The sequence below is a fragment of the Puccinia triticina genome, chromosome 15A (assembly GCF_026914185.1).
Source record: "Puccinia triticina chromosome 15A, complete sequence".
NCBI lineage: Eukaryota > Fungi > Basidiomycota > Pucciniomycetes > Pucciniales > Pucciniaceae > Puccinia > Puccinia triticina.
Window position 1 is genome coordinate 1,191,930 of NC_070572.1, and position 13,690 is coordinate 1,205,619.

The following is a 13,690-nucleotide window of genomic DNA, read 5'->3' on the forward strand; positions in this document are numbered from 1 at the left end:
CCGTGGCAGCTCTCTGGGGCGCCTGGGGGAGCTACAGGGCCACTGGCCAACTTGTGGGCGCTTTTTGGCCAGGCTGCTGACGCTACAAGGGCTAATTCTTCTTTGGGAAGATGTACTAGCCTATTTGGGGCGCCTTCAGGCGGATTTCCAGCCTGGCTGATGGCGCCATAGAAGCTAGTCTTCTTTGGGAATATGTACTGGCCATTTGTGGGCGCCTACAGTTCAGGATTCCCTCATCCAGGCAGATAAGCTGTTACGTGTCTCACATTTATTCAAATGGGCCACAGTGCTTCCCAATTGGTCTGTACTGTGTATGCATTAGGCATTGAATTGTTTTAATGCGTCAGGAATATTCTGTTTGCATCCATGTGACATCATTACATATGTACAGCTTATGTAATGTGTGTAGTGTTTCACGTGGAGGGGCAGAATTGATGTCATTACTTCCCTGGTGGGCGTGCTGTAATGTACAGGTAGCCCCTCTTAGGGTTTCATTCATTTTTAGGGCTCTGCGCCGTCTTTAGGCATAGCGCGCAGCCTGCGGGTTTAGAGTTAACTCAACCTGAGTTGGGCTATCTTCTAAACTAAACATTACACTTCAGTTTCGTGGCTATTGAAGTGTTATAAGCATATGTACATATGTATACAAGCATACAGGTTGCTCAACTTCGAGGGTACATTGTGAATTCTAATTGGGTGATTACACAATGAAGCAGTGAGAATTAAGGGTACCTGTAAGTGGGGTACCCTAGGTTAATTTGGGTGTAGATTAAGAATATAACATAATATTCAGATTTTTAGTTATGTAAGAGACAGTACTAATGTCTCTTTCATAGGTAATTATTTTTATATTTTATTTTATGGTATTACATGTGTAAGAGTGTAATAATATCTCTTTCATATGTAATACTATTTTTTATTTTTATGTTACGGTGGCTCTGCTATAGTAGCCAGCTGACACAAACTGAGCAGAATATTTGCAACCTGAGCAGAACATATGAAAACTGAGCAGAATATTTGCAAACTGAGCAGGATATGTGAAACCTGAGCTGTGCCAGTGGGAAATGCACTATTTATTTAAACCACCAGTGAATATTATTAAATCTACAGGCAGAGAAGGAATTGAATAGCTTTGGAGCTGGAAGCAGAGTTGCAGAATGTCACTTGTCTTTAATTGACTATTGTTTTTTTCCTGGTGGGGTTTCTGAGAGAAGAACAAGCAATGATTTTGGGACTTGGGACTAAAGAACAACTGCAAACCCCCACAATTTTGTTGACACAGATGAGAACAATGAGAGATTTCAGTGAGCCCTGGTTGTATTTTGTCATGCACAGAGTCGCTTTGGTTGTATTGGACAGAAACTGGTCAAGGCAGCAATTCTGAAGCACAACAAAATTCCTGGCACAAGGAAGAATTTATATCAGGAAGACATTGATAATAGATAAAAGCTACCAAGAAACCTAAACAAGATTTCTGGGATGAGTTAAGCAAAAGAAACTAGAGAGTTCAATGACTTTCTATCAGAGAACTTTGACAGGCAAGAGAACCAGAATTTATCAAACAGGTTGAGAGCTACTTCACACTATGACCTATATAAAGTGTGGGAGTCTAACAGAACTATATATGAGAATAGATGGATGAACTGAAACACAAGGCTGACAGTTCAATGTTGATCAAGATGGTGAGAAGGGAAAATGGACACTTCAGACATAAAACTTTATTTGTCTTCCATGGTTAAGGATAGACAATAAGTCAGCAGTTGCGAGATGAATCCAAGTGAGACGTCAGGGATCCCATAAGATTAGAAGACCAGAACACTCACTTCCTAGCCGCAAGCACTATAAACGCGATGCACATTGCCATCAACACCACTGCAGAACCAAGCATACACCAAGCAGCTGGTTTGCTGATTGGATGGCCCCGGGTGGCGGGGGTGTTTGGAGTCTGCTGTTGAAGGGCCGTGGAGAGTCTTTCAGTCTGTCCATGATCCGCATCTGTGTTTGCTGGAGCAATGGCGATGGCAGTGTCGCCGGCCTCGCCGCCGGATCTGTCGCCACTGCCGGGCCCGTCACCCGGCACTTGCGGGGCTTTCTCTCGAATGCACATCCCATCTTGGCAGTTGCCGATTGGAATGGCCAGCTCAAACTGCTCAAACAGGACGATTTTCGTATTTTGTTATAAGCCCCTGGCCGGATCTCTGGATATTCCACGCTCGATAGTGTTGATTTCCACACAGTGCTGACCTGATTTTGGAGTGCTTTGGAGGGGCCATGAATGGGCGCCTCTGCACCTTGCACTGCTGCGTCGTGGATCTGCCCCGGGCCAACCAGGTGTTCGCTTTGTAAGCTATGGCCAATCAGCTAGAGATCCATTGGGTGTCAGGTTTGTGGGGTGCACCAGGGCATCGGAGAAGAGTGCTTAACTATGAGGAGATATAGGAGCCAGACAGCCATGATTGCCAGAATTTCCTCGAAACAGACGCTGGTTTGCGAAAGGGATGGAAGCAGCTAGTACCTCTTTCCTAGTGTGTGTTGTGTCTTGGCGCTGGCTGAATCCTATCAAGTTCCAATTTGAAAGTCCAAGATCAATTCTCTTGACAGGAAGCTGTATATGAGGGTCTCACGCAGAGTTCTCCTCAATCAAAAGGGGTGTCAGTCAGGGATGGTCTGGCTGAGGGAGCACCAACAAGAAGGAGTTGTTGGTTTGGGGGCACACAGCTTCATGTGCTCCTCCGACTCTGGCAGCTAGCGAGATTGGTGCCGGTGGTTTCAACGAGCTAATTGGATTGTTAAAACTTGCCTGCAAATGGATATTCGAAGCTTACACTCCCTCGAGCCAAACCTGAGGGTGAGTCATGAACAGTACAGCATACTTCTCGGCTGCAAAGTATAGTTTTGGGTGCATGGATCCGACCCGCAACAGCCGCGGGGTGCACTTCAAGCCATCCAGCGAGCAGCTCCACCCAAAAACCCACCCCGCCCACGCCCACCCGCAGGCCGAGCACATCCAGCCATGGACCCAGCGCCACGGCCTGCTCACCCGGCTGCTCGCCGCCCTCCCGCCCAGCACGCACGCCCTCGCCGCCTACCAGCACCGCAAGCCGCCCGCCATCCACTCCGACGACGCCCTCGCCCTCAGCCCCCACCTCGGATATCTGCTCGAACGCGCACAGAGAACTCACGCCCCCGCCGCCGCCGAGCAGCGGCTGCTCCAACGCACGCGGCAAGCCCAGATCGACCCCGCCAAGGACTTCGTCCTCCTCCGCAAGATCTCCGACGGACAGTCGGGCGCCGTGAGCGACTCGCTGCTGCTCCTGCTGCTGCTCGATCCCCGCTGACTACTCCGATCCTTGCTCAGGTCCATCTCGTCAGGACTAGGCTGTCCAGCCTCGAGAGCCTCAACCAGACGAACCTCTACATCCTCAAGACCGTCTCCAAGCGCGTCTCCCGCAGGATCCAGCAGGTGAGCATCCCGTCCCAACCGTCAGCGGAAGCGCACTGAAGAGCCGGCCGAAGCACAGTACAGCTCGATCGAAACCGAGCTCTCGATCCTCCTCCTCTCGCGCGCCTCGGGCGCCGCCGGGGCGATCAAGCGGCTGCCCGAGCTGCAGCTGTCGTTCCAAACAGAGACCGAGCTGCATCTGGTGCTGGAGTACAGTGCGAGCGGGTCGCTAGCGGACCATGTGGCGCGGCTGGCGGGGCGGCCGATCGGCGAGGGCCAGCTGCAGGCGTGGGCGATCGACGTGCTTGCGGCGCTCGACTGGCTCCACACCGCCCACCGCTTCTGCCACCGGGACGTCAAGCCCAGCAACCTGCTCATCAACCACCCCGACGGCCACATCCTCCTCTCCGACTTCGCCACCGCCGCGCCCCTCGTCCGCAACCCCCTCTCCGCCCTCCTCCACGTCCCGCCCGCCTACCGCGTCGTCATCGTCGGCACCTGCGACTACATCGCCCGTCCGTCTTCACTCCTCCCCCCTACACACAAACACACACTCCGCACTGCTGATCTCTTCTTGCCCACACAGCCGAGGTCCTCCAGGCCCATCTCTCCCAGACCATCGCCACCCTGTCCCACTCCGCGGCCACCACCGCCCTCGGCCCGGCCCACCCGGACGGCCATCCTGACGCAGACGCCGGCGCGTCCTACGGCCCCGAAATCGACCTGTGGAGCTTCGGCGTCTCCCTCTTCGAAGTCCGTCCCCCCTCGCTCTCCCCCCTTCCTCTGGCTGACTCTTTTGGTGTGTGCGTGCGGAGCAGCTAGTGTACAGCCGGCTGCCGTTCTTCTGTCCGTCGATCAACGACACGTACGCCAAGATCGTCGCCCACCAAGTGTGCCGTCTTTCCCCACTCTCCTCTGCCCTTCGAAGCCTAATCGGCGGCTGTCTTTTAGTCGTATTTGCAGGTCCCGGCGGTCCGGGACGGGTGGAGCCCCGGCATGGGGCCGGGGCTGCCGGAGCTGGCCGCGGCCGACGACGGCCCAACGCCGGTGTCCCCCGGCCTCCAGAGCTTCCTGAAGGCGTATGTCGGCGCCCGCGCGCGTGTTTCAAGGGCGGTGCAGAGGCTGACGGTGTGTGTGGCTTTCAGGCTGCTTTGTCGGCGGGAAGAGCGGCTCGGATGCGGGCCTGATGGCCTGGCTGCGCTCCAGAGACACGCCTGGTTCGGAGGCGTGGAGTGGGCCGACGTCCAGCGCCGTCAGTCCGTCCCCGCCCCTCTCCCCGCGTCCAGACACTGACCAAGCGCGTGTGAATAGAACCGGTGCCGGGCCACGTCCGCGCGGCGACCGAGATCCATCGGGTGGGCGACAGCGTGTGTCTCGACGCCGACCCGGGCGCCGCAGACGAGCCGCGGTTCGACTTCTCGGCCTTCTTCGGCTCCTCGCCCGGCGCCTCCGTCGACCCCTCCGACTCCTCCTCGTCCGACGACGACGCCAGCAGCGACGAAGAGGCGGAGGAGGTCGCGGGGTTCACGTATCTGCCGCGGGACCCGGACGCGTTCAACCATGCACACGACGCCGGCGGGCCGTCGAGCCGGCAGAAGCTGAAGTCGAGCATCAAGCGCAGCGCCAGCGGGGCCCGGGACGACCGGTTCTCGACGCCCATCAAGCCGCCCTGGCCGCACAGCTCGACCCCCCTGGACCCCCCGCCGCCCGCCACCGCCGCCCGCTCCGTCAGACTGCTCACAAGGCCCGACGGCAGCGCCGTCCCGCTCAGCCACATCGACCAGCTCATCCTGCTCAACCGGCTCGTCCGCTCCACCGCCAAGAAGGCCGCCCCCATCCCGCCCCTCCGACGCCCCCACTCCCTCGCCCCCTTCCCCCCGTTCGCCCCCCCTCTTCGCTCATCCGACCCCCCTCCCCCGGCCCCGCTCGACGCCAATCTCCGCGGCCTCCAGACCAGAATCGCCGCGCTCAGGGACTCTATCGACACCCTCGTTCGCCACGCTGATGCCCTCATCCTCCACGCGCTGCCGCCGCCCGGGGAGGAGGGCCGCCCGTCGTCCCCATAGCTCTTTGTCCGGTCTTCTCAATCCACCACATGATCTTCTTAACGGTTAATTTATGTACTTGCTTTTTTTTATGGGGGGGGGGGGGGGGGTTGTTTGGTTGGACTTGCTCTTCCTCAGTTAGTGGCAGCAGAGACGGGGTCGGCGGGAATCACGCGCTCAGGGACCGTTTCCAGATCCATGATGAATGCAGAGAGCCGCTTTCGGAGCACACGGCTGCCCTTTCTGGGCCTGCGTTGCACACAAACAGCCCCCTGGCCCTGTCCACCTGGGCAGCAGGAACCGCACCCTTACTGCACGGGCCACACGAGCACCGCGTTTGGTGGCCGAACCACGCCACGGAGAGGCCTGGACAGCGGGGTGTTTCATCTGGCACTTCTCGCGCAGACATCGAGGGCAAACGCCCATAACCAGCCGTCCTCGCTTGTGGTGCGGAAGTGGGGGGTGGCGAAGCCTGTCACTCGGCACGCTCGAGCCCGGCGGCGAGCCGCAAGTAGACTTCCTTGCCAGCGGATGATCAATTGGGGCTGGTCAAGGACCAACAAGGTTTTCGAAACGGTGCGTCTCTTCTGGGCACTAATTACGTAGTGGTCATGGATGTGGGCATACTTGGTAGGCCTTATTTCTCCGGGACATGCACGTGGGAAGCGGCCTGCGTGGTGGACGGGTTGGCTGGGAGGACGGGGGCGAACTTAACTAAGTCCCGCCTGAGGCTTCGCCGGAGGGACTTATGCCCTATCAGGAATTCTCGCGTGAGACTTTCGGATATTTGATCCGTGAAAACGTTATATTCCTCGCCACTCCTGCAGATCTCATCCTCCGTTCTTCCAACCCATTTTTCCTGATGCGCCTCCTCATCCCCTTATTTGTTATATTTTTACCATTCTTTGTATCTTTGTTCAATTTTTTTTATAATTTTTTTTGTAAAATCTTGAATAAAAGCAAAATAACTATCATATCCCAGCATACCACCGGGATTTATGAGCACAGACCAACTTTTTACTTAGCGCCGAAAACACAACCGTTTCGAGGATTGATCAAGGCTAGCAAGCCTGATCGAGACTAGTCCTTGCACTCCGTGCAAGGTCATTGAAGCATGACAAAAAAAAAGGCCAACTGATCGCCATCGCGAACATCCGCACAGAATCACAAGTTACAACAAGCAGAGAACAACGGATGTAGGCGCTCCATCGAGCCTTTCCTTCAGTTGTCTTGTGTACAAGCTCCTTGATGGTGTTGATAAGCAGCATCGTCGACGGCCATCGGGTGCCCCCCAAATTCGACGATTTGATTTGATTTTCGGACATTGGTTTTGGAGGTAGGCCTGGATGAAGTGCTTTGCGTCTAGATTGTACGCATGTAAGACTTGATCGATGAATAACAACTTTTCGGCCTGGTCCGACAGTGCTGGTAGGTTTTGTAGGCACATCGTCGTCTTGTCAGCTCTTGCCGGTAGCTGACTCGGTTGAACTTTTTGCGTGGGGTGGTTGGGTTTCAGGAGAATGATTGGTGGCGAGAGCGAATGATCGGATCTAATCACTGCATGGATTATCCCCTCGGACATGCCTGTCCGACAAGAGCGCGGACGGGCATGTCCGACCAGATGTCGGACATATGTGTCCGACGGGTGCGTTCGACCACCCGTCGGATCCCCCTGTTCGAGCAGAACTCGGACACTTCTGTCCGAGGGGTTCTCGAGCAGCGGGCCCGACCACTGGTCGGACTTGCAAGACCGCGCTGCAGTCGGGCAGTGTGGCTCGAGCAGTCCTCGGACCAGCTGGTCGGACAGCCTTGCCCGAGTAGACGTCGGACAAGGCTGCCCGACCAGTTCCCACTCGTCGGATTGTGGCGTTCGACAGGTCAGCTAGTCGGACAGAGCTGTCCGACAAGTGAGCTTCTCGGACAAGTTAGTCCGACGCCCCCAGGTCCGACGAGTCTGACTCGTCGGACATGTAGGTCCGACAAGTCTGACTGGTCGGACATTGCAGGTTCGACAAGTCATTGATTTCCTGCAGTTCAAGCTCCACACAACCAGGGGAGTCGCCCTGAGTACTGAGAGAACTTGTTGCCGGGTTGGTCATGGCTATTAGTGCTTTGTCCCAGGAGAAAAAAATAAGAAGGATTTGGACTGACCATCTTGATTTTTTTCATGCAAACCAATTAATTCAACCCACTAGCGTGTGATGCGTAGTTTTTTTCAGATAGAACATTGATCACGCGAAGAAACACCTCTTTTGGCAGAAGAAATGGATAAGTCTTACTCAAAGTTTTTATTTAAAAATTTAAATGCAATGGAGAATGAGAAAGAAATTCTGTGACCCGATGCTTAAAACAAAAACACAGCGCAGAGGCCTAACTGTAAGGCAATCCAGCAGGAATCTTCGGGTGCCAACACTCGAAATAAATCCATCAGGTAGGTGCGGTATTTCAAACACGCAAGCTGATAGACAGGGTTGCCCGGGGTTGTGAAAAGCGGGCTTTGCGACCAGATTCCGACTAAGAGGCCATACGCGATTGCCCTAATCCCAATTCGAGTTCCCAGCAGTATCCCTGTTCAGTCGGGTTTCCAAGTTTAACATCAGCAAGGTGTCCAACATAAGCACTCGAATGGATGACTAACATGATTTTTCAGTCGTTTCCAATGACAAGCAGCCTGGGGTCTCCGGAGACCTTTCGCGTATTGCAGGTTGGTGGGAACTGTGTTTGAAAAGTTGAAAAGGAAATATTTCAACTGAGCCGGCTAAGAGGAAAAATGATCTACATATTATCAGCTCAATCATTGTAGTTTGAACTTTGAATTAGCCCTCACCATTGAGTTTGTATGCAGGACATTTGGGCCCACAGTTTCCATGGATTTTTCTATTCAACGTATGTCTTTTTACAGCAGTCCCGCTGAGCCGAGAATGACTGTTGCACGCCTTCTTGTTGTATTTGAGATCGCCGCACGTAGCGAGGTGAGGACAGGCATACATTGGCATCTTGAAGTTCGATGTTGGCAGGGTTTGCAAAGCTGCGACATGAGGCGGACGCGACCAGGCTAGGAAGCGTGCGCGGGGCCCCGCCCCCCCCCGCCAATATACCCGGAGAGGCCAGGAACGGGCCACCATATACTCCATAGCAGAGAAGATCCTCTCCACTTCATACTTCGCCGTACCCGAAGCCTGTTGACGTCTCGCACATTGTTTTGTAAGTGATTTCGCGTGCCATCCCGGACTTTTCGGCATCCCGTGTCTGAATTTTGCTCTATTGATAGATGGAAGGGCCTTCAACAAGCTCAAACTTGGAGTTGATCGAAAACGCGGTCGGGAGGGGCGAGCTTCCTATCGTCTTACACACGCAATGCCAACAAGACCCAGAGGATGAACTTCCGATACTCTTGCGCCTGCGGCAAGAATGCGAGAGAACCGAACACGATGAAAGTGAACTTTGGGTGGAGAACACGAGGCTTAAAGAGGATTTAAAGAAGATGAAGCAGCAAGAACGAAAGATGTTGCAAGAAGAAAAGCTTATTCAAAATCAGTTATCGTTCAGCGAACAGGAAAGATACAGCTTAGAACTTGAAGTGGCTAAGGCTACTGATGAGTGCTGTACCAAAGCGAAGCTGTTGGATGAGACCTCAGGTGAGTCCTGAGCGGAGGAGGGAAGAAAAAACCGTGTCTTACTTACTTCCATGCACGTTTTATAGAAGAGCTACGTTTGGTAAAGCTCGAATTAGACTCGATGGTCTTGGCGGCCCAGAATGAGAAGCAGATCCAGGTGAAGCTCCCATCCGCTAACGAGGGTACAGCGATGTCAAGTAGCTCTCAGGACCTTCAGCTCGAAAACCTCGCGCTCCGTACGCTCGTTGAAGCACAAGAAACCATGATCGCGGGCTTGACGGGAACGATTCGCGGGCTTTCTTCGTTGGACAAACCCCTTGGCGGCCACAAACTCTCTAATAAACGTAACCTGATGCTTTCCGAAGAGCTGGTTGATCGAGACAACCATTCCCTCCCTGCAGGGGCTCAAGAAACTAAGATCAACCCACGAAGTGCGAAACATGCTTCCCAAGAGCTGGAAATGATACTGAGGGACAGTTGGTTATATATCATAAACAAGACGGGCATGATGACACTTAAGAACAGTTGTTTAATTAGGATAGACAAGACGGGCTTTGGTGCTTATTGCTTCACTTGTGTCATTTTAGGACTAATTATCATTGGGTCTATCTTTTTTCTTACACAGTGGAGTTTTGCGAGAGATGAGGCAACGGTCAATGCATGGTGGTACCTGAAGAAAAAATATAACATGAGGCAGAAATAGCTACAGTGAATTAGATGATGATCATCACTTTTTGAATGTGCAATTCTCATAATTTTTATCTCTTGTCTTGAAACAAACAAGACCCGATAGTACAATAAAAACAGACAGGATTTGGATTCCTATCATTTTCAACTGGCCTATATCTGTGGCAGCTTTTTGCATCTGGTGTTGCAGCAAAAATTTGTGACTGCATTGGGTGAAAGGATTTGGGCCATAGTGGCAGTGCCTGCAAACAATATTCCCATATGTTTTCCATGCCTGACAGGATGCCAGCTATGTGGGTCGGGTAGTGCTGGTCCCTGTTCCCAGAATTTTGTGAATTCCTCAGGGTATGTCTTTGGGTTAGGTTTAGGTTATTTTCCTTTTCAAGTGAACAACAGATTAGGTTATTTTCCTTTTGAAGTGAACAACACAAGAGAGTTCATGCCTGGTAATGCCAATCAGGTTCAAAGTGCTTCACTGTGAAAATCAGAGGTTAGCAGGAATTGAGTTGCTGTGGTTCGCACTTTTTATTAGTAGTTTTCAAAGTGTGTGCAGCATGGGTTGCATTTGCAATGTAAAATGCTCTATATGAACTTGTAGTACTAAACTGCTAACTGGCCCAGCAGTTTGTCTGAGAGTAGCGAATGGTATCAAATTGATTCAGGTATTCATATTTGAATTCTATTTGAGTGGAATAATGGCTGGGTAAATTTAAGCTTGAATATTTGAATGAATTTGAACAATGGCTACAAAAGGCCTGTGGAGGGCCTATGTAAGCTTCTCTGGGGCACAAAGGGCCCCAGAGGACTGTGAATTGTCCCTTTAACGGCCCCTTTGGCGCAGCAAAGATAAAAACTCTGAATAGTGCCTCCGCTACTATGAAAAGTGCCTCGAGCAATTTGATTAGTGCGTCCACCACTATGAAAAGTGACTCTGGCAGGCCAAGCAGTTGTCTGAGGAGGTCCCCTCCTCATCAAACTGCCCCAGCAGTTGTCTGAGGAGGTCCCCTCCTCATCAAACTGCCCCAGCAGTTGTCTGAGGAGGTCCCCTCCTCATCAAACTGCCCCAGCAGTTGTCTGAGGAGGTCCCCTCCTCATCAAACTGCCCCAGCAGTTGTCTGAGGAGGTCCCCTCCTCATCAAACTGCCCCAGCAGTTGTCTGAGGAGGTCCCCTCCTCATCAAACTGCCCCAGCAGTTGTCTGAGGAGGTCCCCTCCTCATCAAACTGCCCCAGCAGTTGTCTGAGGAGGTCCCCTCCTCATCAAACTGCCCCAGCAGTTGTCTGAGGAGGTCCCCTCCTCATCAAACTGCCCCAGCAGTTGTCTGAGGAGGTCCCCTCCTCATCAAACTGCCCCAGCAGTTGTCTGAGGAGGTCCCCTCCTCATCAAACTGCCCCAGCAGTTGTCTGAGGAGGTCCCCTCCTCATCAAACTGCCCCAGCAGTTGTCTGAGGAGGTCCCCTCCTCATCAAACTGCCCCAGCAGTTGTCTGAGGAGGTCCCCTCCTCATCAAACTGCCCCAGCAGTTGTCTGAGGAGGTCCCCTCCTCATCAAACTGCCCCAGCAGTTGTCTGAGGAGGTCCCCTCCTCATCAAACTGCCCCAGCAGTTGTCTGAGGAGGTCCCCTCCTCATCAAACTGCCCCAGCAGTTGTCTGAGGAGGTCCCCTCCTCATCAAACTGCCCCAGCAGTTGTCTGAGGAGGTCCCCTCCTCATCAAACTGCCCCAGCAGTTGTCTGAGGAGGTCCCCTCCTCATCAAACTGCCCCAGCAGTTGTCTGAGGAGGTCCCCTCCTCATCAAACTGCCCCAGCAGTTGTCTGAGGAGGTCCCCTCCTCATCAAACTGCCCCAGCAGTTGTCTGAGGAGGTCCCCTCCTCATCAAACTGCCCCAGCAGTTGTCTGAGGAGGTCCCCTCCTCATCAAACTGCCCCAGCAGTTGTCTGAGGAGGTCCCCTCCTCATCAAACTGCCCCAGCAGTTGTCTGAGGAGGTCCCCTCCTCATCAAACTGCCCCAGCAGTTGTCTGAGGAGGTCCCCTCCTCATCAAACTGCCCCAGCAGTTGTCTGAGGAGGTCCCCTCCTCATCAAACTGCCCCAGCAGTTGTCTGAGGAGGTCCCCTCCTCATCAAACTGCCCCAGCAGTTGTCTGAGGAGGTCCCCTCCTCATCAAACTGCCCCAGCAGTTGTCTGAGGAGGTCCCCTCCTCATCAAACTGCCCCAGCAGTTGTCTGAGGAGGTCCCCTCCTCATCAAACTGCCCCAGCAGTTGTCTGAGGAGGTCCCCTCCTCATCAAACTGCCCCAGCAGTTGTCTGAGGAGGTCCCCTCCTCATCAAACTGCCCCAGCAGTTGTCTGAGGAGGTCCCCTCCTCATCAAACTGCCCCAGCAGTTGTCTGAGGAGGTCCCCTCCTCATCAAACTGCCCCAGCAGTTGTCTGAGGAGGTCCCCTCCTCATCAAACTGCCCCAGCAGTTGTCTGAGGAGGTCCCCTCCTCATCAAACTGCCCCAGCAGTTGTCTGAGGAGGTCCCCTCCTCATCAAACTGCCCCAGCAGTTGTCTGAGGAGGTCCCCTCCTCATCAAACTGCCCCAGCAGTTGTCTGAGGAGGTCCCCTCCTCATCAAACTGCCCCAGCAGTTGTCTGAGGAGGTCCCCTCCTCATCAAACTGCCCCAGCAGTTGTCTGAGGAGGTCCCCTCCTCATCAAACTGCCCCAGCAGTTGTCTGAGGAGGTCCCCTCCTCATCAAACTGCCCCAGCAGTTGTCTGAGGAGGTCCCCTCCTCATCAAACTGCCCCAGCAGTTGTCTGAGGAGGTCCCCTCCTCATCAAACTGCCCCAGCAGTTGTCTGAGGAGGTCCCCTCCTCATCAAACTGCCCCAGCAGTTGTCTGAGGAGGTCCCCTCCTCATCAAACTGCCCCAGCAGTTGTCTGAGGAGGTCCCCTCCTCATCAAACTGCCCCAGCAGTTGTCTGAGGAGGTCCCCTCCTCATCAAACTGCCCCAGCAGTTGTCTGAGGAGGTCCCCTCCTCATCAAACTGCCCCAGCAGTTGTCTGAGGAGGTCCCCTCCTCATCAAACTGCCCCAGCAGTTGTCTGAGGAGGTCCCCTCCTCATCAAACTGCCCCAGCAGTTGTCTGAGGAGGTCCCCTCCTCATCAAACTGCCCCAGCAGTTGTCTGAGGAGGTCCCCTCCTCATCAAACTGCCCCAGCAGTTGTCTGAGGAGGTCCCCTCCTCATCAAACTGCCCCAGCAGTTGTCTGAGGAGGTCCCCTCCTCATCAAACTGCCCCAGCAGTTGTCTGAGGAGGTCCCCTCCTCATCAAACTGCCCAAGCAGTTGTCTGAGGAGGTCCCCTCCTCATCAAACTGCCCAAGCAGTTGTCTGAGGAGGTCCCCTCCTCATCAAACTGTCCAAGCAGTTGTCTGAGGATTTCCCCTCCTCATCAAACTGCCCAAGCAGTTGTCTGAGGAGGTCCCCTCTAGCTGTTCTTTGGCACAGCGGAAAAAAAAATCTACCTCGGCACTCTGAAAAGTGCGTTTGCCACTATGAAAAGTGCCTCTGGCAATCTGAATAGTCTGTTTGCCACTATGAAAAGTGCCTACTCTTAATAGTGCGTTTGCCACTATGAAAAGTGCCTCTGGCAATCTGAATAGTCCGTTTGCCACTATGAAAAGTGCCTCTGGCAATCTGAATACTGCGTCCGACCAGCCACTACGAAAAGCCCCCCCAGCACTCTGAACAATGTGTCCGCCACTATGAAAAAGGCCTCCAGCACTCTGAACAGTGCATTTGCCACTATGAAAAGTTCCTCCAGCACTCTGAATAGTCCCACAAGCAAAGCAGTTGTCTGATGAGGTTCCCTCCTCATCAAACTGGCCAAGCAGTTGTCTGAGGAGGTCCCCTAGTCCTC

General features: G+C 53.6%; 4 protein-coding genes across 4 annotated transcripts; 2 read left to right on the forward strand and 2 right to left on the reverse strand.

Moving 5' to 3' along the window:
- Nucleotides 1-1,704: 1,704 nt before the first annotated feature.
- On the reverse strand, nucleotides 1,705-2,454 carry PtA15_15A131 (uncharacterized protein; the record flags this gene model as incomplete). The annotated part of the gene is made up of 4 exons (XM_053163307.1): nucleotides 1,705-1,726; nucleotides 1,824-2,146; nucleotides 2,245-2,361; nucleotides 2,425-2,454. 4 exons carry the CDS (start codon nucleotides 2,452-2,454, stop codon nucleotides 1,705-1,707), a joined length of 492 nt encoding a protein of 163 aa, XP_053027295.1.
- Nucleotides 2,455-2,903: 449 nt separating this feature from the next.
- PtA15_15A132 (uncharacterized protein) lies at nucleotides 2,904-5,508 on the forward strand (the record flags this gene model as incomplete). The annotated part of the gene is made up of 9 exons (XM_053163308.1): nucleotides 2,904-3,293; nucleotides 3,359-3,463; nucleotides 3,543-3,957; nucleotides 4,029-4,195; nucleotides 4,261-4,332; nucleotides 4,406-4,521; nucleotides 4,588-4,694; nucleotides 4,754-5,247; nucleotides 5,395-5,508. 9 exons carry the CDS (start codon nucleotides 2,904-2,906, stop codon nucleotides 5,506-5,508), a joined length of 1,980 nt encoding a protein of 659 aa, XP_053027296.1.
- A 2,493-nt stretch (nucleotides 5,509-8,001) lies between these two features.
- Nucleotides 8,002-8,483, reverse strand: PtA15_15A133 (uncharacterized protein; the record flags this gene model as incomplete). The annotated part of the gene is made up of 3 exons (XM_053163309.1): nucleotides 8,002-8,055; nucleotides 8,126-8,202; nucleotides 8,315-8,483. The coding sequence occupies 3 exons, from the start codon at nucleotides 8,481-8,483 to the stop codon at nucleotides 8,002-8,004; spliced, it is 300 nt and encodes a 99-aa protein (XP_053027297.1).
- Nucleotides 8,484-8,758: 275 nt separating this feature from the next.
- On the forward strand, nucleotides 8,759-9,749 carry PtA15_15A134 (uncharacterized protein; the record flags this gene model as incomplete). Its single annotated transcript, XM_053163310.1, has 3 exons — nucleotides 8,759-9,125; nucleotides 9,191-9,580; nucleotides 9,730-9,749. 3 exons carry the CDS (start codon nucleotides 8,759-8,761, stop codon nucleotides 9,747-9,749), a joined length of 777 nt encoding a protein of 258 aa, XP_053027298.1.
- Nucleotides 9,750-13,690: the final 3,941 nt, after the last annotated feature.